General features: G+C 43.1%; 1 protein-coding gene across 1 annotated transcript in view; it reads right to left on the bottom strand.

Moving 5' to 3' along the window:
- Positions 1-1,169: 1,169 nt before the first annotated feature.
- LOC124803015 overlaps positions 1,170-25,422 on the bottom strand; it is a 625,123-nt gene continuing 600,870 nt past the window's right edge. The window contains exons 17-18 of the mRNA XM_047264121.1: positions 15,154-15,543; positions 1,170-5,003 (exon numbers count right to left, since the gene is read on the bottom strand). Coding sequence (XP_047120077.1) covers positions 4,804-5,003; positions 15,154-15,543 — 590 coding nt within the window. The 3' untranslated portion in view covers positions 1,170-4,803. The remainder of the gene's footprint in view (positions 5,004-15,153; positions 15,544-25,422) is intronic.

Genomic DNA, 25,422 nt, shown 5'->3' with positions numbered 1-25,422 from the left:
ACTGTTTATTGCATGCATATTAGAGTCAGCAGCTGGAGGAGAAGGAAATGGGTGATCTTCACAAAGCAAGAGGTAAGTAGGTTGTCTCCAGCTGAGCTAGAAGTTGGTGCTGATATTACATTTACAAATCCACCACGTATGTTGCACCTGGCATATCTTTTTGGTGGAAGGTTTTACATTCAGAAACACACTGTGTAGCATATGAGCATTGTAATTTCTAGGATGGAATAATGACAATATTATAGCCTTCCAGCTGAAAGCTCACGTGTTTAGCAGTCTTTTTCTTGTGCCTGTCTGTGACTCAATATCTGCACTACATTGAGAGTAATTTAACCTATTCATAGCACTGTCAGCATTACTACATGTGAGGAAATAGTTTGAACAAGTGCAGCCCTCATAAATATTATGTTTCTATGTGTCACAGTAGTCTATCATTTCTACTTTCTCATTCTGTGCTTCAATTATATGATACATAGGCTGCAGAGCAGGGAGTGGGGGATAATGATGATGACACAGTCCAAGCAAAATTTATCACATAACCACAGGTTAAAAATCAATAAAATAGCAGCCAGTGAGTGAAAAGTGCATAGAAGAACATGCATTTAACCTAACTGTAACCTATGTAGCAGAGTGCAGTTACTGGTTAAATTAACTCAGAGCAATTGCTTATGCTGAACAATTAAAGCTAGGAAGGCTTTAAATACTATTCATGATTGTTTACATTTGACATAAATTTTTCACTAATGTTTACTGGGTAATGCTTATCTGTCACATCAGGTACTCTAGAAGTACTGTAATACATTTAATGTGTTAAGAAAACAACCTGCACTGCAGTAAGGTAGTCAACATGTGGAACTGTAGTGTGCAGTATTTTCATTTTAACTAATGTACAGAAACCATGAATGAACTTTTAGCATAATAAGTAAATCAGTAATTGTAAGCTAAGACACAAAATTTCTGCCTCCCTTTGTGACTACAACACTGACACTGTCAGAGAAATGATTGACACTCCCTCTCAAAAATTCCTGACATGTAGTGAATGATAGTTGCAGCCTCAAAAATGATTGTGATCAGCTCTTCACAGGCATTTGTATGTAATGTCTCATTTTTAATAATATAATTATTCTCTTAAATTCAACAGGTCACAGAAAGAAAATTAAAACCAAAACACAATTATACAGCACCTCTAGACAATTCTCTTTTTTATTCAATCATTCTTTGAGGAAAGGAGATCCATTCCTGCCTCATATATGGAACACATTTCATGGTCAATATTTACTAGGTAAAAGTATAAATATTACAAAGATAATAATTATTTCAGTTTTCATGTTACAAATATTCTATACATACAGCTTTGCATTAATATATATATATATAATATGTATATATATACAATAAGACATAAAAGGACTATCATATCAACCTTATTTTCTCCAATAAAATACTATTACAGGAAAGAGAGAAACAGCAGATAAAATATGCCTTCTACAATATCATTAAATAATGTAGAAAATAAAAACCATACATATATACATCATTGATTCTTGGGTCTTAACAAATTAAAAATTCACCACTGGAGGCACTGATAAAATGTTTTACTCTGTATATAAAGATACTAACTCACTCAATCAACATCCACATTCTCAAACTTTGTTGTTTAAATGCAAACTGGTTAAGGAGCCTGATGTTGCCATACTTTAATAATGCAGGTGTAAGTCTAATCAGGGCACTGATCTGCATCCACACAAACATCAACAATTGCACAAGATTGCAACAGATTTACAAATGGAATGCCACAGATTTTGGAATGTCTTACAGTTACGTTATCATGTTCAGTTATGACACTAAATAAATGAAGTGGAACTAGGTACAAACAATTTTTATTCATGTTTATCAAAGTAATTTATGATGTTGCATGCTCAACTGTCGCACACCAAATGAAATAATAGCTAATGGTAATGTGCACAGGTAGCAGCAATGGAGGAATTTACATACAAATAAAGCTTTATAGGAACAAGACAGAAAATATTCCATTTACTGTTTGCATGTCAGGTAACAAAGCATCTGTTTCCAGTAAAAGGCTCACAGTTGTATATAAAACTAAAGCCACATTATTTATTTTCAAGTTGTCTCTCACAGATAAGAAGACTCTTTAGCTTACATTACACAGATAGTACAGACACAGTGAAACCATCACATCATTCAAACATCAAAAACAAAAGTTGCAAGACATTTATATATTCTGAGAACTACAACTGAAAGATAATGCCTGCAATTCAGTCTCAGCTCATTATGAGCAAATGAATGCGTAATTATTATTCCTCTAACAAATATATCTATTGAAAAAAATATTAAGGAACATCCACAACACAGCCACTTCAAAAGAAGTACACTACTGAAATTAAAATCCTAAAACATGACTATATAATGTAGACTGCTTACTGAAATAAAGATTAAAACTCAAAACACACATACACTCCAGTTCTACAACTTCCTCATAAAATGAGTTAGCAATCTTACCATCTTTATGTTAATCAGTTTCACACTCCAACACATTTATCTTGCTGAAGTTGGCTTGCACAATGAAGAAACCACTGCAGAAGGATAAATGGATGTAGAAGTAGAAAACTTTTATTGTAATCATGATTAGGCAGGTCACAAAAATTTAGCCAAAATATTGAAGCACTAAACATTATCTGGCAGCGGCTGTAGCTAATGGAGTAACAACGAGCAGATTCTATAGACACAGACTAGCTATACATCATTATATGGAATCTTGAACAACACTCATTACTGCCAAATGGTGGTGTTAGTGAAACTGAGGTAACTTTTGTAGCTGCCATACTCACACATTAATTACAAAGTGGAATGTACTTCTCAACAATTCAGAGACATTCAACTGGAAGATGTCCTGAATTGAAGAGTTTTTAAGAAAGTAGTTGCAAAGCCTCATGACTGAACACATAAATCTGAATCACATTAGTGTGTTCACAAACCTCAAGTTACTCGCACAGCAAGAGGAAAGTAAGAGATATTCATACCATTTTGTGACACAGTAACATGACAACGACATCATCAATGCTTGTCGAGAGGGAGACAGTTTAATACTTGCCTTTTTCTTGAATGGGAAGGAATTTTGTTAAAGTAGCAGCTGATAATGGCATAAGAATCAAAGATGATGAAAGAAATGCAACATGTAGCTACAGTGAATGTGCACAGATTTCAGTCATTAACTGCGTTCCATAGCACTTATTTATTTCAAATGTCTGACACTTCTCTTTCATCCTCCTCCTCCCCCCCCCCCCTTCCCTTACACTTGCTGCCCAGCAAAAAGAGGGCATTATTCTGCTCATCTGCAAAGTAAATGAGGAGAGGGAGAGGTGGGGGGGACATATATACGAATCCAAATGATTATGCATTAGCTGCTAAAACACCTCTGCCACTGTGATTTACATACATTACAGAAACAAATAATTGTCTATTCACGGAAGACCTTAGGTAACAGGAAGATAATGATCTAAAAAACACACACTAATGAATGATGTGAAAAAACTTAATGGTTGGGGGGGGGGGGGGGGGGGGGGGCAGGGGATTTGTATTTTAGACACATAGTTTATTAATGTGGAAGGTTGAGCAGTAACAGCAGTCCTTTCAAGAGAGCAGGGGAAAATAACAAACAAAAATAATGAATATCTATTCTGCACTAATGAGATGTGCTTTTAACAGCTTATATCTTTGTTTTTGTATACATGAATATGAAGTAATGTCCCAGTAACCATTACAACAACGAAAGTCCAGGTTAGAATATCAACAATTATGTAACAGTCTTTTTGTTGTGTCTGTCTACAACTCAATGTGTCATCTTTACAGTGAGTAGCAATCTATTTTTCATAATTGTTGAAATTACAACAAAGAGATGTTTTTTAAACTTATAAAAAATTTCTTCAACTAAAATGAAATTAAAGTTAGTTTTCAGATTTAAGGAAGCTTTTGATCCCAACAGTTTACCCTGGTACCCCGCTCTCTCAATATTTCTGCAGTGTTCACAAAAGAACAGTTATAATCTAGAGGGAAATTGATAATTTCCTTTGTCACCAAATATTCAGTCCAAAGTACCAAGAGATAGAAGTGCCAACACAAATATTGGATTTCCACAGATTCAACACATAACAGCATGAGAGCACAAACAACAACTATTTCACTAAAAGGCTGTACCATGCAACACACCATATTTCTTGTAAGCACTATGTAAAAACAATACTGAAACATCTCAAACATCAACAACTGAACAGGGACATTTTGTATTTTACACTAGCAGTAAGTGTTGCACACAACAGTAAGAACGATGAAAAAACAGCCTGGAGAATTTGTAGAAATGAAAAATATGACCTAATAACAAAACACAATGGCACAACGGAGTCTGCTGAAACAGCTCTCCATACACATCTACAGCAAGCAATGAGTCCCACCTATCACTTTTTGTTTTTCTAGTGTAATTTGACACTACACACAATCTTTAGATCAGCTGGGACAGAACTGTGCGCATAATGCTGTGCTTCTTCAGTATAAACTTTTATCAAGTTTAACAAATCTTTAGGCTCAATGACGTATAACAACGACAGTACCATAGAGATGGGCCAATGATGCCACGTGCCCTTTACAAAGGGAATTAGCATGCATGGCAGAACTAGTTTCTCACACACACAGAGCAGAAGGTGCACAGGAACCAGACAACTGAGGAGGCGGCCTCGGCCTTGGGCGTGGGCGTGACCGGGGTCGCATCTGGCTCCTGGCTGCGGTGTGCTACCGCAGACGATGCAGGCAGGCATACAGGTTATCAATGGCTTCCTGAATTTGTTGCCGCTCACAATCTTGCAGTCTCTTTCTAGCTTCTAAATCACGCCGTCTCCGATCGAGAGCATCCAATTCACGGCGCCGTTCAGTCAATAACCGGTACTGTCTTGTACATTGTTCTTGAAGAACACGCCTTTCTTCTGCTCGTTCTGAAACACAGATATGTACAGACACTGTTTAAAGAAAATAAAAGTCTACCAATTTTCTAGCTGACTCTCAGAACTCATGGTTACATTACCGCACACCATTCATATCCAACAACACAGAGAAAAAATGAGTAGGTTTAAATTAGATAACCTTTTGATTATATTGTCTGTACAGAATAATGACAGACCTCATAACATTGTTACCATTTATTAAAATCATGTATCATAGAAACACCCCCATCCTAAATATATAGTACTTAATGCTGTGTCACTCTAAAGCTATAAAATTTAGTACAGTATGAATACATGTTTTTGCATGTATCATATGACTGGTACTACTATTATGTGAAAGTAAAAAATAGCACTGTACTGATAAGGGAAGTGTCCTGGCCTGAACAATTCGATATTCAAATAAACATTTCTTTGCTGTAAGATAATGGCCCCACACACAGCTAATTATGCAACATAAATACACACACTTAATTCTGGATATGCAACGTACAGCTGCACAACTACATTGTGCCAGGCAGCTGCAATGTACCAGCACTGCAGCTTGACTGGTGTGGAGAGTTGCATTGGATGGAGTGTGTGAAGGGAGAAAGGAAGTGAGGGGAGAGAGTTTGGCCCCCCTCCCCACACACCCCATCCTCTCTAGATATCTCTTAAGCTGCTCTATAATGATGTTTTTTTAATCATTTCACTTAAACTCCATAGCTGCACTTCTTCTCCCCCCCCCTTTTTTTTTTGGGGGGGGGGGGGGGGGGAGGGGGGGGGGGCATGGGTTAACACGTGTCACTAGCAAATGTTTGGATTTTCCAAATTATACCTCATTTATGACTTGTAAATTTGCCAGTCATAATTATCTGTTACACAGTATTGCTTCTTCAGTGACTGATGTTTTGTAAACATTAGATTCGGTTGTAGTGCACTCGACATTACTAAGGAAACCAAATAGCTGGCACAGCATTGCTAACAAGTAGGGCACTTGTCTTTACGAACACCCTCTGCTGCTAGTAATTATGGGTTTTAGGGAGACTAAACATCCAAGGTCCCCAGTCCACTACTCACTCCCCCAGGATGGAATCAGTGTACCCCATCTGTCAGCATCTAGAGGCGAGACATGAGTACTAGTCTGGTATTTACCTAGTGCAATGTGGGAAACCGCTTAAAAACAACATCTAGGCTGCCCAGAACGACAGCTCTCATCGTCGACCTGTGAGCAGATTCAAACTGGGGCCAGCAGGCGCCTCCATCCTGGAAGTGACACTTTAACATGCCCAGCTATCTGGATTGGTGTGTACCCTCTGTTGAAACTACGCCACAATCTGGCACACAAGATGTTGCAGGGGCAGTCAGAGTCTTGTCTATCCTACTCTGTGTAGGTAGAACACAGTTTATGATCACTTGCACTGGTGGTAACACAGAGACCAGCAGAATGAACAGGTGTTTCCTGGGGTCAATGACAGTATAGTTCACAAAGTGAATTGATAACCAAACCCATTGGGCTGTGGTACTTAGCAGCACATGAATGTCAGGAGATGACACCAACTGATGTGCTTACAGCAGTTGTAGCACATCATTCGGGCACACGCTGTGGCCATGCAGTCTGAAAATCTCTGATGTTCTCCCTATCGACAGTTGAGCAAGGCAGAAAAATCTAAATCACCATCAGATACTCAACCCCTCCCCTTTAATTGACAATTAGGGCTTGAAATGACCTGGCCTCTGTCAACTTCGCCAAGGATGGGGAGATGCAGGAATCACCACTAGTGGTTTCCATGGTAGGTTCTTAATGTGATCATCTGGGTTGGAAGGTAGTGCTGTTTGGGGGTGTCCTGGTTGATTGTTGGGGTCTGGGACACAGCTTCGGCTGCCTGCAGGACATGGAGCAGACGGGACCAACAGTTTGGCCACCTTGGACCAACCCTACAGTCCGAAAATGCTCAACCTCTATAGAAGGAGAGAGAAGAAGATTATCAGTGACGGGGATGGGAGCTGGAAGCACCATAGGAGATAGAAGTGATTTCACCTCCATCTGTTCCCATTGCTGGTTATTATCGACTTACTTTTGAAGCCTAACACACGGGTGGAGGTTGTACCAGTAAGAGAGAGGCTTGGAGTACATCACACAGACAGAGCTGATTTTGATGCTGAACCAGCTGTTCTTGGCTGGTCACAACCTCAAACATCTGTCGTCTCCCCCCCCCCCCCCCCCCCCCCCCCCCCCCACACACACACACACACACACATTTCCACTGACACTTGGGTCATCCCGGGGTTCAGGCGAAAAGCACGAGGCCAGATGTGGGAGCCCACACGATAACATCGCTGTGCCTGTGTGGCCAGTGTGTCCACCGAGATGAGTGCGCGAGGTTAAACAGGGCGTGGGTTTCGCATCAATGTAAAATTTCAGCTGAGTTACGTCCATTTAAAGGGGTGGACAGTAGGTGGCAAGGAAGCTAGTGATATGTCCCCGGAGTCAACTGTCATCAGTATTTTGCGCATCTTCATCTTGATGTCCTGACCATCTATGTAGCTTCTGAATTTGACATGGGATGGAGAGGGGCATTGTTCATGCGCTCAATGCCATTGTGTTGACACAACCCTGAAACACAGATGGCATGAACTAAGGGAATATGCCAGAACCAGGGTGGAAGGTGCTCTTTATACTCCAAACGTGATACACGGGGCACAGATAGGAGTTGCCACAGCAGCTGAAGTCATCTGTGCCACTTATGGAAAGTTAATGAGGGCACTAACAACTAGCAATCGCATTTGTCCCCCTTCCCCGGAAGAGGCTGGCAAAATAATCAACATGCACTCTTTGCCAGGGACAGTTATTGTGTGGCCAAGGGTTGAAATGATGTGCTGGGGCCAACCAGTTGAGGGTCACAGGCATGGCTGTTCTAGGTGGTGTGTTCAAGGTGGCATCAACCCTGAGCCAATACACATGACACAGTACTTTCATTCTACATATTCCCCAATGTGCGATGTGGAGGAGCTTCAATATGCGGAGACAGAGCACAGGCGGAACTATCACCCAGCAACTAGCATCATCCATAGCTGACAAAATGATTCTCCCCCCTCCCTCTCAGTGATGCTATGCTGGTGCTGTTTTATGGAAAAATAGGTGTGCCATTCCGGGTCGGTGTCTTTTAAGCAAGTACTCCAACCAACCCTGCCATACAGCAAACAAACACCACCATGTCGAGAAGTGAATAACAGCCCATTTCTGCTGCTACTTTATGTGCTGTAGACACAAATTCATCAAGGCTGTGTAGCTCATATGCAACTAAGGCAAAACACAGCATCTCGTTCACATCAAATCTGGTATCTGAGCCACACGGCAAGCGGGAAAGTGTGTCGGCATTGGTGACCTATGTGGTGGGCCAATAATGGATCCCCTGGGTGTAGTTACTTAAGAACGACACCCACCAATGCAGCCACTGCACTGTTTCATTGAGAAGTTATGAAAGGGACCCAATGAACGCAATAAGGGGCTTGTGATTGGTAATCAGGTAAAACATAGTTCTACAGAGATACAACTGAAACCTCCACACACCATATGTGATAACCAATGCTTCTTTTTCAACTTACATGTAATTCCTCTGCACCACCTTTAATGTTTTTTATGCAAATGTAACAGGCTGTTCTGTGCCATTGGTGTATTTGTGGGACAGCACAGTATCAATGCTACTATCCAGGGCAACAGTGGCAAATGTTAAACACATGACAGGATGGAATGTTGCAAAACAAGGAGCCAACCTAAGGCAGTTTTTTTTTTTTAAGTTGCATGAAAGCCTTCTGACACATGTCTGACCACACAAATTTAACACTTTTTTTACACAACTGATTGAACAGATGGAAAATGTGGGCCGCACTGGTAATAAACATGGAGTAATAGTTTACCTTGCAGAGGAACAATTTTGGTTCTTTGTGGCTCTTAGAAACCGGTAAGTTAGTTATTGCATCCACATAATCCTGGTGGGCGTGAACTCATTTTTACATTATGCATGTCTCAGATACTCGACACTTGGCTAAAAGAAGCTACATTTCTTTAGGTGCCAACACAGACCATAGGCTTGGAGCTGGTCAAACAATGTCTGTAGGTTGCACAGGATTGCATAGGTGCTGCTCCCACATAGCTCCTTCTTCTGTAGTGGTCAATCCAAGGATTGGTTTGCAACAGCTACAATGGCAGCTTGTCTCCATTCTGTGCGTCTTTCAGCTTTTCTCTTCATTTCTTTATAGGTGTTACATCCCACATCTTTCACGATTTGATCCATGTACCTCAGTCGTGGTCTTCCTCTTGGTCTTTTTCCCTCGACATATCCCTCTATGATTGTGTTCAGGAGTCCTTTATGTCTTAATAGATGGCCTGTAAATTGCACTCTTCTTTTAACAATGAAACTCCAGAAGCTTCTCTTCTCACCTGCTCTTTCCGGAACCACTTCGTTTGTGACCTTGTCGATCCATTTGATTTTGAGCACCACATTTCAAAAGAATTTAGCTTCTGGTCTTCCTCTGTCCCGAGAGTCCATGTTTCACACCCATAGCATGCCACACTCCACACATATGATTTCAAAAATCTTTTCCTGATTTCAAGGCTGATGCTCTTAGATGTTAATATGTTTTTCTTCTTGTTAAAAGCAGCCTTTGCTTGAGCAATTCTCGCTTCTGCTTTGCTCCTTCCATCCCTGGTAATATTACTGCCCAGATAAGTAAATTTATCAAATTGTTCATTGCCTAAATGAACTTGGACTTTCACTTGATCTTCTTTGTCGCATGCCATTACTTTTGTTTTTGCTTTATTAATTCTCGTACTATATTCTTCACCCATAACTTTATCCATTCTATTCAGTAGGACTACAAGATCTTCTTCACTTTCAGCCAGGACAGCTATATCATCGGCATATCTTATATCTATTCGTTGGCCATGAATTACTACACCTGTCTGTGAATTTTCCCTTACTTTTTTCAGCGCCTCGTCAATGTATACGTTAAAGATAACAGGGGATAGTGCCCACCCTTGTCGGACACCTTTCTGTATATGCCCCTCTTCTTGTTTTGTCCGTCCATGGATAACTGCTGTCTCGTTTTTGTACAGGTTCCATATCATTTTTCTATCTTTATGGTCTATTCCTACTTTTTTGAGTACCTCAAACATCTTATCCCATTTAATATTATTAAAGGCTTTCTCTACATCTACGAAAGCTATGTATGTTTTCAGGTTCTTATCTAGTCGTTTCTCTATTATTAGTTTTAGAGCAAATATTGCTTCTCTGGTTCCTCTATCTTTCCGGAATCCAAACTGGTCTTCGGAGAGTGTAGCTTCGACTTTTTGTTCTATGCGTTTTAGGATAATTGAGGTTAATATTTTAAAGGCGTGAGTAACTAGGCTGAGCGTCCTATAATTTTCACATCTTGTAGCATTTGCCTTCTTTGGAATGGGGATCATAATGTTTTTCTCAAAGTCTGTAGGAATTTTACCCTGCTTGTACATGTTGAAAACAAGATTATACAACTCCTGATTCAGTTTTGCTCCTCCAGATTTCAGAAGTTCAGCTGGGATATTGTCTATACCAGGCGATTTGTTGTTTTTCAATTTTTTCAGAGCTAGTTCAAACTCTTCCTTTAATATAGGTTCACCTATGTTGTGTGCATCTACTTCTGTTTCTTCTTCCATGATGTTTCCAGACAGGTCTGGTCTGCTGTACAGTTTTCCTATATATTGTTTCCATCTTCTTGCAACTTCATCATCGTCATCCAACATATTGCCATTTTCATCCATCACAGCCCTACACTTGTTTCTTCTGTCTCCAAAGCAATGTCTCACACATTTATAGGCTTTGTCGATATTTCCTTTGCTCATGTTGTCCTCAACTGAAATGCAGAGATCATCAAGGTATTTTTCTCTTGCTTGTTTTGCCTCTCTGTTGATTCTGTTTTTCAGACTCTTGTATTTCTCTTGGTCTTCCTTCTTCACAGAATTTTTTAATTTCCTTCTTTCTTCCATCATATTTAGTAGGTCATTAGTGATCCATTCCTTCCTTTTCTGTGTCCTTTCTTTTCCTATTACTTCTTCTGCTGCTTCCAAAATATCAGTTTTTATTTTTTCCCAGCTGCTTTGGATGTCATTGCAGCCCTGTGTATTTGTTTTCTTGTCTGTTTCTAGTTGATAGTGCTTCAGTGTATTTTCGTTTTTCAGGTTTGTCAAATCCCATTTACATGAACTCTTTTTTTAATGTTCTTGAATTTTTGTTCAGTCGTCATCATAACGAGTATGTGGTCACTTTCCACATCACAGCCTGGATATGATCTGCTGTCCTTAACTTGGATTTTAAATCTTTGCTTCACTAATATGAAGTCAATTTGATATCTGTTAATGTCACCAGGCATTTTCCAAGTATATCTTCTTCTTGGATGATGATTAAAGAAGGTATTTGTAATGCAGAGTTTATTTCTTTGGCAGAATTCTACAAGTTTATACCCTCTTTCATTTCTTAATCCTAATCCAAAATTCCCTGCCACATCCTTGTTTTTACCTTCCCCAACAACGGCATTCATATCCCCCATGATGACAAGGTTTTCAGCTCCTTTAATTCTGCCAATTACTTCTTCAAGGTGGTCATACATCATGTCGATTTCATCATCCTCGTGCCTCGCAGTTGGCATATATACTTGGATTATGATTGTGTCTCTTGGTTTAGTTTCCAAGCGGACATAAATTATCCTCTCACTATGTTGAACAAATCCTTTTACTCTTAACCCCATCTCTTTATTGAGGATAATTCCCACTCCTGCAATCCCGGGATTGTCTTGTGCTGTTCCAGTGTGTGAGATTCTGTAATCCCCTGACCAAAAGTCGCCAGCGTTTGGTCATCTCATTTCTGAGACTCCCAGTACATCAATATCCATTTGTTTCATTTCCATTTTCAAGTTTTCCAGTTTACCACATTTAAGAAGCGAGTTGACGTTCCATGTTGCTATCCTTCTTACATTAATGCTTTTGGATTTTGGTATCTCTTTAGTTGTCCCCGCCCGGAGATCGGAATGGGGGACTATTTTACCTCCGGAGAATTTAACCACAGAGCTTTCCATCATAAGCTGTTGATACTTGGGATACCCGCCCGGGTCTTTAATGGAGTGGTTTCCCGTTGCCTTCTCCATTCTATGCCGTTGGCCACCTTGTGGCTCCTCCGCCTTTAGGAGCAGTTTCCCACCCCCAAGGGCAAGAGAGTGCCCTTCCTTCTAGCCGCTCATCCGCCCTCCTAGAAGGCCGTTGACAATTGATAGAAGGTAATCTCCTTATCCTGGGAGATATTCGGCTCGGTAGAAGTATAGATTGGAAATGGAAGACCCCTAGCCCTCGAAACCTAATAGCGTCAGGGTCGGAAAAGAACAAGAGTTGGCCGAGGGTGACCAAATAGGGAAGATAAAAGTGAGGAGCCTGGCATAAGTAAAAGGAAGCAATGCCAGGACTCAGCTCGGGACCCCGTGGTCGCCAGCCCCAGTAACTGAAAAGTCATCTAGATAATTAACACAGTTGAGGATACCTTGAATAAGTTGCTCAATGTATCTCTGAAATATTGTGAGAGCATTTACAACCCCAAATAGCAAACTGCTGCATGATATGTGCTGAATGGCATATTAAACACTAAAAACTATTGGGTCTGATCTTCTCCAGACAACTGAAAGTAGTAGTCAAAAAAATAAATTTCTGGAAAATAATGGTCACTAGCCTATTTAGCCAACAATTCTTCTGGCCAAGGAAGTGGGTACCAAGTGACATTTGCTTATGCATTAACAGTACACTTAAAATCACCACAAATGCATAGTGATCCATTAACTATGACCACGGATGTAGCCCACCGACTAGACGATGCTGGGGATATAACACTCACACTTTGGAACCTATGTAACTCTGCTTTAACTTGCTCGCACTTGGTGAAAGGCACTCGATGAGCTCTACAGAACTTAGGCACTGCCAACTGCTTTAAGCAACATATTCAATTCCGTGAATGGGATTGCAGGCATGCTAACATAAGACAAGACATTGCTGACACATGCCAGCCAAGGCAGACACTCTCAAGATACCTTAGTTTGCAGAATGCAAAACTGATGATGCCCCAGATAGAGCAGTGACACCACTGATGCTGTAGCGTGCAATCTGTACATGATTTGACAGCATGAACTTTTGTGGGGTCCTTTGGCAAGAACAGGGAGGAAAACGTTGCTTGAGCCTCACTTGCTTTGGGACACACGAACAGTGAACAAAGCACTTCTGTTTGTGTGCCTCTATTGACAATTAAGACAAGGGATGAGCAACTGCTATAGTAACTACTGAGTCCCATATGACCAGACTACCATGTGCTCGGTAAGTGAGTGATAAAATTGCTTTGAACTCATCATCTGATCACAGGGCACAACAGCGACCAATATTAGTAACAGCATTGATATAAAAGAAAATGTGAAGCATCACTTGAGCTGATGCAGTTACACTCTGAGCTTTAGCAATTTTTAAAACGTTACTTGAGGTGCGATCAGATACCTATAAAGCCTTTGCACTTAGTTCTTGATTAGAAGTGAGATGGATAACATCATGGATTAAGGAGTCCGCATGCGATGTGATGCACCACCCTCTTTACAGGAAAAAGTCACGCCTGTGTGCTGAGCCTCATAAGTCATCAGCCTTTGCTGTGTAGGACTGCTTACTTTGGTTAATCCAATGATTAAACTTGACCCTAGATGAAACAGCTGAGTCTGATGACTGTAATAGTCACTCATCAAACCACAAACATCAGAAAAAGTCAAACTACCAGCATCAGAGAGTGGGCATAGTTTTTGCAACACTTCATACAGTTTACTAGTAGAGTGTGCACTGACAGTCAGTTATTTGACTTGCCTTGCAGTGAAGAACAATATGACAAATAGGCATCCAAACTACTGTTTGCCTCACTGAAACAGGAAGAGGGAGAGGCAAGGAAATGGCAGCCACTAACTGTTGTTGGTTTTGCTGCAGTCTTAACAGCAAGGTCTGCAATTGCTGGTGCAATTCCCACAGCTTTTCTTACTGTTGCTGCTGGAAATCCCACTGTTTACCTTGCTGTTGCTGCAGCTGCTGCTGCTGCTGCCTCAACTTTGAAAGCTTGGGATCCATGTTCCACAGCAGAAAATTTGTAAGTAAAACTGAATATTCAATAAATTAATCAGAAAAAGAACAGGACAGTATTACTTGATGACTGGATCCTTCACATCACGAATAGCGGCAACTGTTGGTTGTCTTAAAGTTGCTATGGTTAAAGTATATTGAGACTGGTATCAACACAGAGATATGAACCAGTGTCACAACTCTGAGGAATTGTGAAAGGTCAACAGCCAAGCAAGCGCCATGTCTTTGAACAGGCGTGCTGCCACAGACATGTCACTATGGAGCAGTTGGCCACGTAACACAACACTGGTCAACCTCATACATGCAAGTGAATGGCTTCTACTTGTTGCTCCATCAGCAGCTCATTTAGGTCCCTCAGCAAAAATAACTCTCCTGGTGAAAAATGAGAAATAGGTGGATTGCCAATGAAGAGAAAAAATTGTTTATTGAGTTACAGACTTTATTTCAGTTGATGGTGACGATAGGCATCAACTGCTTCAGTCTATGGATCTACTCTGCAGGGTATCAGCAGCACAAGCTGGTGGCAGCAATTTAATAGTGTATGGTAAGTGTATGTGGCAGGAACCTAAACTTCTGGTATCCACTGACAAATGCAAAAGATGTCTCCAATGCTAAACAGCCTTTGGAGACTGCAAGCACCCAGAAACATTGCACAGTAATGATAGCATCTACAAATAAATCTATCAGCAATTTTCAAACCTATCACACTCTTGTTGAACTCTGTGGAATAGCATATTTAGTTATAAACCACATGGCACACCACATGAAGCTCTACTTCCAAAATCTCATAGCAAGTGCTGTATTATGACACACACAAGGTATCAGTTTGTAATTATATGATAATACCAAATTTCCTTTGACACCTATCATTCTGTGTATTAACTTTGTAAATAGTGCAGGTGTAAAGGAAGCAATTCAGTGAGTGAGAGAGAGAGAGAGAGAGAGAGAGAGAGAGAGAGATATCACAGTAAACCAACTAACCTGCAGCATATCTATGGTATGCTTCGAAGATCTCTTCCACTCCATTCCAGCGAGGACATTCTTCCTCTATGGACAAAGGTGAATCAGGGCACTCAGGTCGCAAAGGTGTTGGCAGAGGTAATGTTAGAGGCTGGGACTGAACTACTGCTGCTGTAGCCGCCCACCTCTTGACGCCATCCTGTATCAGTACAGCAGCAGCAGGCGTAAGTGTGCGCGCACCATTCTGCCCTGGGGCTGGGATTGTTACAGTTGTTACAACTTCTTTATCCCTGTCTGGACTGAGGGCACGTTTGGAGCGTACTGCAGCTTTGCTGCAATAGGCTGCCACAGAATTTACGCACTTCCGCCGTAATCGTTCTGCGAGAACAGTCTGCCAGATCAGTTCACTCTCTGGAAAGTTAGAGCCTCAATTTCAGACAAATGGAGGTAACATAATCATGCGTAAGAAACAAAGATCATATTACAAAATATTTTTAAAAAGTAACTAATCTGTAACAAAATACAAAGACAACAAAAACATCAATACAAAATAATGTTCAATCACATAAACATGTAACAATAATAACATACAGCAGTCAGTAATTAGGTCCTGAATACATTTAATTTATAATGAAACATTATTAAGAAGTTCACACTCAATATGCTAATGCCAGGGAGTGTATATCTGGAATACTTAGGATGAAAGGTGGTTGCAAATTACTGGACAAATGGGCTGTATTTTCCTCAACACTCAATATAAATCTCTAATTTTACAAACATTTCAAAGATGAAAGTTTGAAGTTTTGACTGAAGTATTCACTGGATATGCCATTTAATTATAAATGTGAAAAAGTACATTGTTGCCACTGCTCAACCTACATTCAGACAGCAATTGGATATCGTGCTGCTGCCGTGTCAAGCCAAGGTTTATATGAACAATTTGCAAATGTGGAAGTACCTGTCATCAGAATAAGTCTAACTGAATATCCAGCTGGTACACTACTTGAAAGGTTTCTCCCCCCCAGGAGGGGCAAGACCCAGTGGTGGGGACGAAGGGGAAGGGACTACCACAGGTGAACCAACCTCCTGAGAAATCAAGGCCTGCTAGGGGGGCCGGATCTCGCTGGGGCATCTCGAACGATGGCGATGCCGGTGCTGGAGCTACTGGAGGCTGCCAAGGCTGAGAACCACCGCAGTGCGGCAGAGGCACAGCGGGGAGAGGAGGCAACGTCCCCTGTGAAACCAACACAGGTGCCGGCAATGGGGAAGCCGGTGTCCTAGAGGGCGGAGGGTGGGTGCCCGAACGTGGACGTAGCTGATTTTGGTGACGACGTACCACCCGGTCCCCCGCCTGCAAGGTATAGAGCCGGCGGCCATTTCGGCGCAGGACCACCACTGGTATCCAACGTGGATTGTGACCAAACCCACGGGCCCAGACCGACATACCCAGTGGAAAGCCAGGTACTCCGTTTTGTGAAGACTGGCGAGGACCAGCCCGGAGGAGGTGCAGCAGAGTCCTAGGTTGACGCCCATGGAGGAGCTCTGCGGGGCTGCATTCTCCCATTGGTGTGGTCCGGTATGCCGTCAAGAAAAACGTCAATGCTTCCTCCGCAGGAAATTCATGCACATACTTTTTCATCTGCATCTTAAATGTGCGCACCATGCGCTCGGCTTCCCCATTCGATTGTGGATGGAAGGGGGGAGAGCAAACGTGCCGAATACCGAAGCGCCTACAAAAATCCTGGAAGGCCTGCGAAATAAACTGCGGTCCATTGTCCGAGACCAGGGTGATTGGCAGACCTTCCACAGAAAAGATTTTTGCTAGTGCCTGGATTGCAACTTCTGAAGTGGGTGAGGAGCAGCGAACCACATATGGGAATCGGGAATAAGCATCAATGACAATGAGCCAAAAACCGTTGAGAAACGGGCCTGCAAAATTAATGTGAACACGTTCCCATGCTTGGGTTGCCGGCGGCCATGAAGAGAACGCTGCCCTGGGAGATGCTTGTTGGCTCGCACACTGGGAACAGGCGGCCACCAAGTGCTCAATTTCTCTGTCAATACCGGGCCAGTACACATGTCTGCGAGCCAAGGTTTTAGTACGGGAAACACCCCAGTGCCCCGCATGTAATAACATGAGGACCTCCCGTTGTAAACTTGCAGGAACAACCACGCGAGGAGCTGTATCATCGGTAGCCAGAAGGAGAACACCTTCCGAAAACCGAGAGGCGGTCCCGTAGAAGAAAATAAATACAAAGAGGGTCCGAGGCCCGGCCCGGAGGGCGGGATGACCACCCCTGCTGAATGAGGCGAACTACTTGCCGGAGAACCGCGTCAGCTGCCGTTTCCCTGGCAACTCGAGAACTAGTGATCGGGAAGCCATCAACCGCTTGGCGGGACGCCACATCCAAATGAAAACACATAATCTCCTCTCGATCGAACGTAGGATCTGGGCCCACCGGAAGACGGGAAAGAGCGTCGGCGTTGGCATGCTGTCCTGTAGGGCGAAAATGAATGTCGTAATGGTACTTAGAGAGGAACAAGGCCCAGCGCTGTAGTCTGTGGGCCGCCCTATCAGGAATCTGAGAGGCGGGGCCAAATAATGATATTAACGGCTTATGGTCAGTGATTAACTGAAACATCGTGCCATACAAGAAAGGGTGAAACTTGGTAACAGCGTAGACAATGGCCAAAGCCTCTTTTTCCACCTGGGAGTAATGGGCCTGCGCGAGACTAAGCGTTTTAGACGCAAACGCCAGTGGTTGCTCGGAACCATCTGCGTTGCGATGGGCCAGGACCACCCCCACCCCATACTGCGAAGCATCTGTAGCCAGGACCAACGGCTTATGGGGATCAAAAGTAGCCAAACAAGGGGCTGACGTGAGGAGGCCCTTCAACGAGGTGAACGCTCGCTCGCATGCAGGCGACCAATCAAAAGGAACACCCTTATGCAGAAGGCAGTACAGGGGTGGGCTATAGTGGAAGCCCTGGGAATGAACCGGTGGTAATAGGCTATCTTGCCTAAAAAAGCTTGTAACTCTTTCAGCGAAGCGGGCCGAGGAAGGTCGACGATACCTTGGACCAAACTGCCTAGTGGCTGGATACCGTGCCGAGAGATGGTGTAGCCCACATACTCAATGGACGGTTGGAAGAAGTTCGACTTACGCAGGTTGCAATGCAAGCCCACGGACCTGAATTTGAGAAAGAGGGTGCGAAGTTTGTGCAAGTGTTCCTTCGTGCTGCGGCCTGTGGCAATTATGTCATCCAGGTAATTAATACAATGAGGAATTGTCGACGTGACATGCTCAAGATAACGCTGGAATATCGCCGGGGCACTGGATATTCCAAAGGCCAACCGCTGGTATTGGTAAAGGCCAAACGGGGTGCTGACGACCGCCAACCGTTTGGAGTCCTCATCAAGTGGTATCTGATGATAAACCTCCGACAGATCGATTTTCGAAAAATATTGGCCTCCCGCCACGGAGGAGAACAATTCATCAGCACGAGGCAAAGGATAGGTGTCCACCACCAATTGGGAATTAATGGTGGCCTTGAAATCGCCACAAAGACGTAATTTTCCCGAGGGCTTCCTTACAATAACAAGGGGCGAAGCCCACTCACTGGAAGAAATGGGAAGAACGACCCCTAGGGCTGTCAGCCGGTCTAGCTCTTCCTTTACCTGAGGGTGGAGAGCCAAGGGGATCTGCCTCGCGCGTAGAAAACGCGGGCGAGCCGACGCCTTCAACGTTAAGTGAGCTTCAAAATCGGAAACACGCCCCAGGCCCTCCTCAAAAATATCTGGAAAGTCGGAGATCAAAGATTCCAATGATTGATAGGGAACGTCTACGGAGACCAACTGTATGGTGTCAGCGAAAGAAAAACCGAAAGCTTGAAAGGCATCCAGGCCTAAAAGGTTAGCTGAGCTCGCATCACTGACAACAATAAAAGTAATAGGCCGAGTGACTGATTTGTAAGTCACGTCGGTAGTGAATTGACCCAGTAGGGGAATGAACTGTTTACCATAACCGCGTAGACGCCGGTAAACTGGCGCCAACGGGGGCGATCCAAGGTCGGAATAAGTTTGTGCATTCAACAACGAAACTGCCGCGCCCGTATCGACTTGCAGTTGTAACCGGCGCGACCGAACCGACACCTCGATAAAGAGTTTGCGTGCCGATGCGTCAGGAGCCTGGCCCGATGAAACTTCCTGAATATCAACGTCCATGTCCTCTGTACCTGCTTCCTTCGATTCTTTTGAGGCTGAGCGGCAAACTTTAGCAATGTGACCTTTTCTATTACATTTGCGACAAACGGCCCAACGCTGGGGGCACTCTGACCGATCATGATGTATATAGCACGACGCACAGGACGGCAACAGGGGCCGGCGGCCAGAATTCTGTTTACGCGCCATACGGGAGCGGCCGCAACGGCCGGATTGTACCGCTCGCACATCGGCCACCCCTGACACAGTGGACGCGGCCGCGCCACCCTGAACCTCCACGACATTGCACCATGCTTCCAGCTGTTGACCTGCTGCATGAGAGACTTCATACGATTGAGCAATGGACAGGACTTACTCGAGGGAAGGGTTTTCTAACTGCAGGGCCCGTTGCCGGACCTCCTTATCAGGGGCCGAACGAACAATGACGTCGCGTACCATAACGTGGGCGTACGACTCTCTCGACTGCTCCGTGACAAAATGACACTTGCGACTAAGACCGTGCAGGGTAGCGGCCCACGCCCGGTAAGACTGATGGGGCTGTTTCTTGCATTGATAGAACTCGACCCTAGCCCCCACAACATGCGTGCGGCGGCGATAATATGAAGGCAGCAATGAACACAATGCGTCAAAAGTCAAGGACGAGGGTTCCTGCAACGGCGCTACCTGCCGCAAAACTTGATACAGCGAGGGAGATATCCAAGACAAGAAGAGAGCACGACATACCTCCGCATCGGCAACATGAAACGCCTGGAAATGCTGCCGAAGGCGATGTTCATATGCGTCCCAATCTTCCGCCGTCTCGTCATACGGGGGAAAGGGAGGAGGGAACGGCGCCGGAGCAGACGGCATGGAGAGCAACGCCGGAAGCACTTGTTTCATGGTGGCCATGAGTTCCGTCTGCTGCGCAACCAAAACTCGCACCAACTCCTCCATGCCGTGGAGAAGCTGCGAAACCAGAACAACGACACAACACGCGAAAGAACAACCCTACTCGTCGCCAATTGTGTAGTAACACTGTTCACGTTTACGTCGCACTTCACTTAGCGTAGACCGGGACTGCGTCCTAGGCATGCCCGATGTTAACTGACTGGGCCCGGCCCGTGCTGCCGGAGTTGTTGTTGTTGTTGTCATGCCGGCAGAGGTCGCGTCCGAATTCTCGCGTGCCCTCTGGTGGACGGGACTCTACTTGCGGCAACTACCGTCCGTGATGCGCCGTGCCAATGTGCGCCTCCCGCGATCTTTCTGGTGGCTACTCCCCACTCCATACAAATACTTTCAGAAATGACTTCCTGACACTTAAATCAATACTCGATGCTAACAAATTTCATTTCTTCAGAAACGCTTTCCTTGCCATTGCCGGTCTACATTTTATATCCTCTCTACTTCGACCATCATCAGTTATTTTGCTGCCCAAATAGCAAAACTCTTTTACTACTATAAGTGTCTCATTTCCTAATCTAATTCCCTTGGCATCACCCGACTTAATTCGACTACATTCCATTTTCCTTGTTTTGCTTTTGTTGATGTTCATCTTATACCCTCCTTTCAAGACACTGTCCATTCCGTTCAACTGCTCTTCCAAGTCCTTTGCTGTCTCTGACAGAATTACAATGTCATCGGCGAACCTCAAAGTTTTTATTTCTTCTCCATGGATTTTAATACCTACTCCAAACTTTTCTTTTGTCTCCTTTATTGCTTGCTCAATATACAGATTGAATAACATCGGGGATAGGCTACAACCCTGTCTCACTCCCTTCCCAACCACTGCTTCCCTTTCATACCCCTCGGCTCTTATAACTGCCATCTGCTTTCTGTACAAATTGTAAATAGCCTTTCGCTCCCTGTAGTTTACCCCTGCCACCTTCAGAATTTGAAAGAGAGTATTCCAATCAGCATTGTCAAAAGCTTTCTCCAAGTCTACAAATGCTAGAAACGTAGGTTTGCCTTTCCTTAATCTTTCTTCTAAGATAAGTCGTAGGGTCCAGTATTGCCTCACGTGTTCCAACATTTCTACGGAATCCAAATTGATCTTCCCCGAGGTCGGCTTTTATCAGTTTTTCCATTCGTCTGTAAAGAATTCGCGTTAGTAATTTGCAGCTGTCACTTATTAAACTGATAGTTCGGTAATTTTCACATCTGTCAACACCTGCTTTCTTTGGTATTGGAATTATTATATTCTTCTTGAAGTCTGAGGGTATTTCGCCTGTCTCATACATCTTGCTCACCAGATGGTAGAGTTTTGTCGGGACTGGCTCTCCCAAGGCTGTTAGTAGCTCTAATGGAATGCTGTCTACTCCGGGGGCCTTGATTCGACTCAGGTCTTTCAGTGTTCTGTCAAACTCTTCAACCAATATCGTATCTCCCATTTCATCTTCATCTACATCCTCTTCGATTTCCATAATATTGTCCTCGAGTACATTGCCCTTGTATAGATCCTCTATATACTCCTTCCACCTTTCTGCTTTCCCTTCTTTGCTTAGAACTGGGTTTCGATCACAGCTCTTGATATTCATGCAAGTGGTTATCCTTTCTCCAAAGGTCTCTCTAATTTTCCTGTAGGCAGTATCTATCTTACACCTAGTGAGATAAGCCTCTAAATCCTTACATTTGTCCTCTAGCCATCCCTGCTTAGCCATTTTGCACTTCCTGTCGATATCATTTCTGAGACGTTTGTATTCCTTTTTGCCTGCTTCATTTACTGCATTTTTATATTTTCTCCTTTCATCAATTAAATCCAATATTTCTTCTGTTACCCAAGGGTTTCTCCTAGCCCTCATCTTTTTACGTATTTGATCCTCTGCTGCCTTCACTATTTCATCCCTCAAAGCTACCCATTCTTCTTCTACTGTATTTCTTTCCCCCATTCCATGGTAATTTGTAATCATATTGAAAAACATGTGTCAGAATGCATGAATACATAATTTTTATCATCTGGCACTAAAATCTTAGTAAACAAATCCACCATATTAGAATACATGCAAAAAATGCTATCCTTGCTAGTACCAAGAAAAATGGCTGACAAATGATTAATACCAGACAGAATACAAGCATCCATTGTAGATTACTACCGGTTCATGTTGTCATGAAATATCCCCAAAAGAATAATTTTGTTGTACATTTTGTAAGTCATTTCTGATAAATTGCAACACAATGAATAATTATTTGATAGTGCAGTGTGAAACATTTAGTTTTGATTAAACTACGATAATATCTGTTACCATTTAATTCCCTCACAACCCTTTTTTTTTTTTTTCTGGGGGGGAGGGGGGGGGGGGGGTTGGCAGAAATATGTGAGGGTGACAAAAAAGAACACACAAAAACTGACAGCTCAGTTGTGCATTAATACTAAAAAAGTGTCACCATAGGTAATTCGAAAGTTTGAAACTACATTTGTCTTCAAAGAAATCCCTGAGTGATAGCAGAAATTTTTAACTGGTAACTCAGGTGAGATGCCAAAGCAAGAGGAGATGACGGAAGATTATTCTTATTATTGACAGATGCCCCTTTTTTAGGGTTGTTAATGCTGCATGTTTCTTGACAACTGTTCTAGTCATCCGTATCTCCGTAGCAGAAGAAAATTCACTCTGTGGAAGCAAAATACAGAATGGCAATAGTGCAAAACCAATTTCATCATTTACGACAAAGAAAGTAAAAAAAAATGAACGTTCTACAGCTTATCCACCAGTTTGTTGCAGCTTGTGATACTGTGACACAGTACACCATACTTGATGGCAGATTTGCAATTCTTGGCTATGGTGCACTATCAGGTGCTGCAGAAAATGATGATTTCCCCTAATGAGAATGGGAATTCATCTCAGACATTTTAGTGAATGGTATATTCCAGGAGTTTTTGGGATGATATCCTGACTTTCACATCCCATATAAATGCATGTGAGCTGTGTAAAACACTAATGAAGGAACAATCTGAACTAGATGGTGGAAGGAGTGGTAACACTGTGAATGAAAAAGATGAGGAAGTAGCCAAGGTTTTTGGTGGCTTTATAAGGATTTGATATTGCCTGGGAGCTATTTTATCTCAGTTCAAACGGTTCTCTCCTGTACCAACCAGGTGGAAAGAAAAAGAAAAATAATTTATATAATTTCTTTAACTTCCATATCATGTGTTTGCTGCGTGATTTGGTGAATAACATGATTTTTGAATAAAAGTATCTTCTTTATCCACATGATTCTTATAAATCAAGGACCCAGTTGGAAGTTAAAAGAAGAACTCTATACAGTTCATGCTAAGTTGTTTTTCAGTTTCCAGCACAAGAAGAGTGTGTAATAAAAAAGAGTACTATTATCAATTTAAAATGCTTCATTCAGATGCTGGATCACTCCATCAGCTTAACTCCTATTTGAGGAAAACTGCCATTTAAGGAATACACTCATTAAAAAGGGATTTTACTGCATTTCTTTCCAAATATCTGTGGTATCACTGATAGTGTGACAGCAAATGAATTGTGGCGGATCCACACAACAAATATCAAGCCTAATAATTGTCAAAGATTAAAATGCAGACATGGAAACAGACAGTCTCTGTTTACAAGCATACAACGCAAAGAGAGCTTCATTGAGAAAACTATAACATTTCAAAAATATGCTCTGGCTAATCAATACTTATTAGCAGAAACATATAAAGGTACAAAAAACTATTTTAGCTTTTGGAACTATTTGCTGCTTCCTCAGGGAGTAAAGAGGGACAAGTTGAGGCAGGTGACAGGATGTCCTCAAAGCATGTCATCCAAGCGACACGTCCCTCCATTCTAGCCTTCCCCAACCTTTCTCATAGTTCTGAAAGTTGGGATAGATTAAGCACTTTTACATGGTCCCATTAGCAATACTGGAAATTTGCCTCTTGGAAGAAAGTACTCACCGTTCTGTCCCTTTGTAATTTTATAGTTCATATAATAAAACAAAAATTGGTCATTAGATATAAAAGTAGGAACTCGAGAATGTTACAGGGCGATTGCTGTTCACAGTACATATCAAAAAACGGGTGGGTGTCCACAACTTACAGCCATGCAAACGGGTGACTGTTGCCCTATTCCTCTGCCAGAAGCTGTAAAATGGGCAAGCTGACATGATGGTAGTCTACGCCCTGGCACTAAAGTGAATTTGGTTGGCACACTTATATAAGCCCGCTGTCTGCTGCAGGGGCTGGAACACTGTTGATGCAGCATAGTATGTGGGCCAGTGAAATGTGGTGAACTGGATTATACTGTGCCTGTGTCTGCACCATGCTGTGGTCTCAGCAATCAAAAATGATGTCTTCTCACAACACAGCTAGTTCGAATGGCCTAAATACCACGCACACCAGCTATGCAGTATCTGCCATTGACCACAGCCAGCATTCAGAAGTACTCCAAGCCAATCGTCAACCTAATGCAAGTCAACCAGCCTCAACTACTACTAGATACTGCCTCTGCCAGCTGCAGGACTATGGGCTGCACCTAGCATTGATGCTGCCCGGAGTTTAACTGGTGCCTTCCTGCTGGGGATCATCTCCTGGCTGAGTTCAACTTACTACAGGGCACATACTTGGCAGCTGTTGGTTTGCAATCTGCACTCAGGTGCCACCTGCACTGGGCCCACCCCAGGCTGTTGGCTGATCGCGCAGTGCACTAAATGTTGTGAGTGGTGGTGGTGGTGGTGGTGGTGGTGGTGGTTAGTGTTTAACGTCCCGTCGACAATGAGGTCATCAGAGACGGAGCGCAAGCTCGGGTTAGGGATGGATTGGGAAGGAAATCGGCCGTGCCCTTTCAAAGGAACCATCCCGGCATTTGCCTGAAACGATTTAGGGAAATCACGGAAAACCTAAATCAGGATGGCTGGAGACGGGATTGAACCGTCGTCCTCCCGAATGCGAGTCCAGTGTGCTAACCACTGCGCCACCTCGCTCGGTTGTTGCGAGTGACTCACATCCGAGTTTGTTCCTGGAGGATGCCTGCCATCTGTCCAGGCCTGCCAGAGCTCTCCATGCCCACCGATGCACTGCCCCTCTGGCCAAGCGACTGTGCCATTGCTGTATCCTGCTGCTGCACACTAAGCTAAGCAAACAATGACAC

This window comes from Schistocerca piceifrons, chromosome 6, assembly GCF_021461385.2.
Source record: "Schistocerca piceifrons isolate TAMUIC-IGC-003096 chromosome 6, iqSchPice1.1, whole genome shotgun sequence".
Classification (NCBI taxonomy): domain Eukaryota; kingdom Metazoa; phylum Arthropoda; class Insecta; order Orthoptera; family Acrididae; genus Schistocerca; species Schistocerca piceifrons.
Note: the sequence above shows the minus strand (reverse complement) of the source record. Positions and strands in the feature narration are given on the sequence as shown.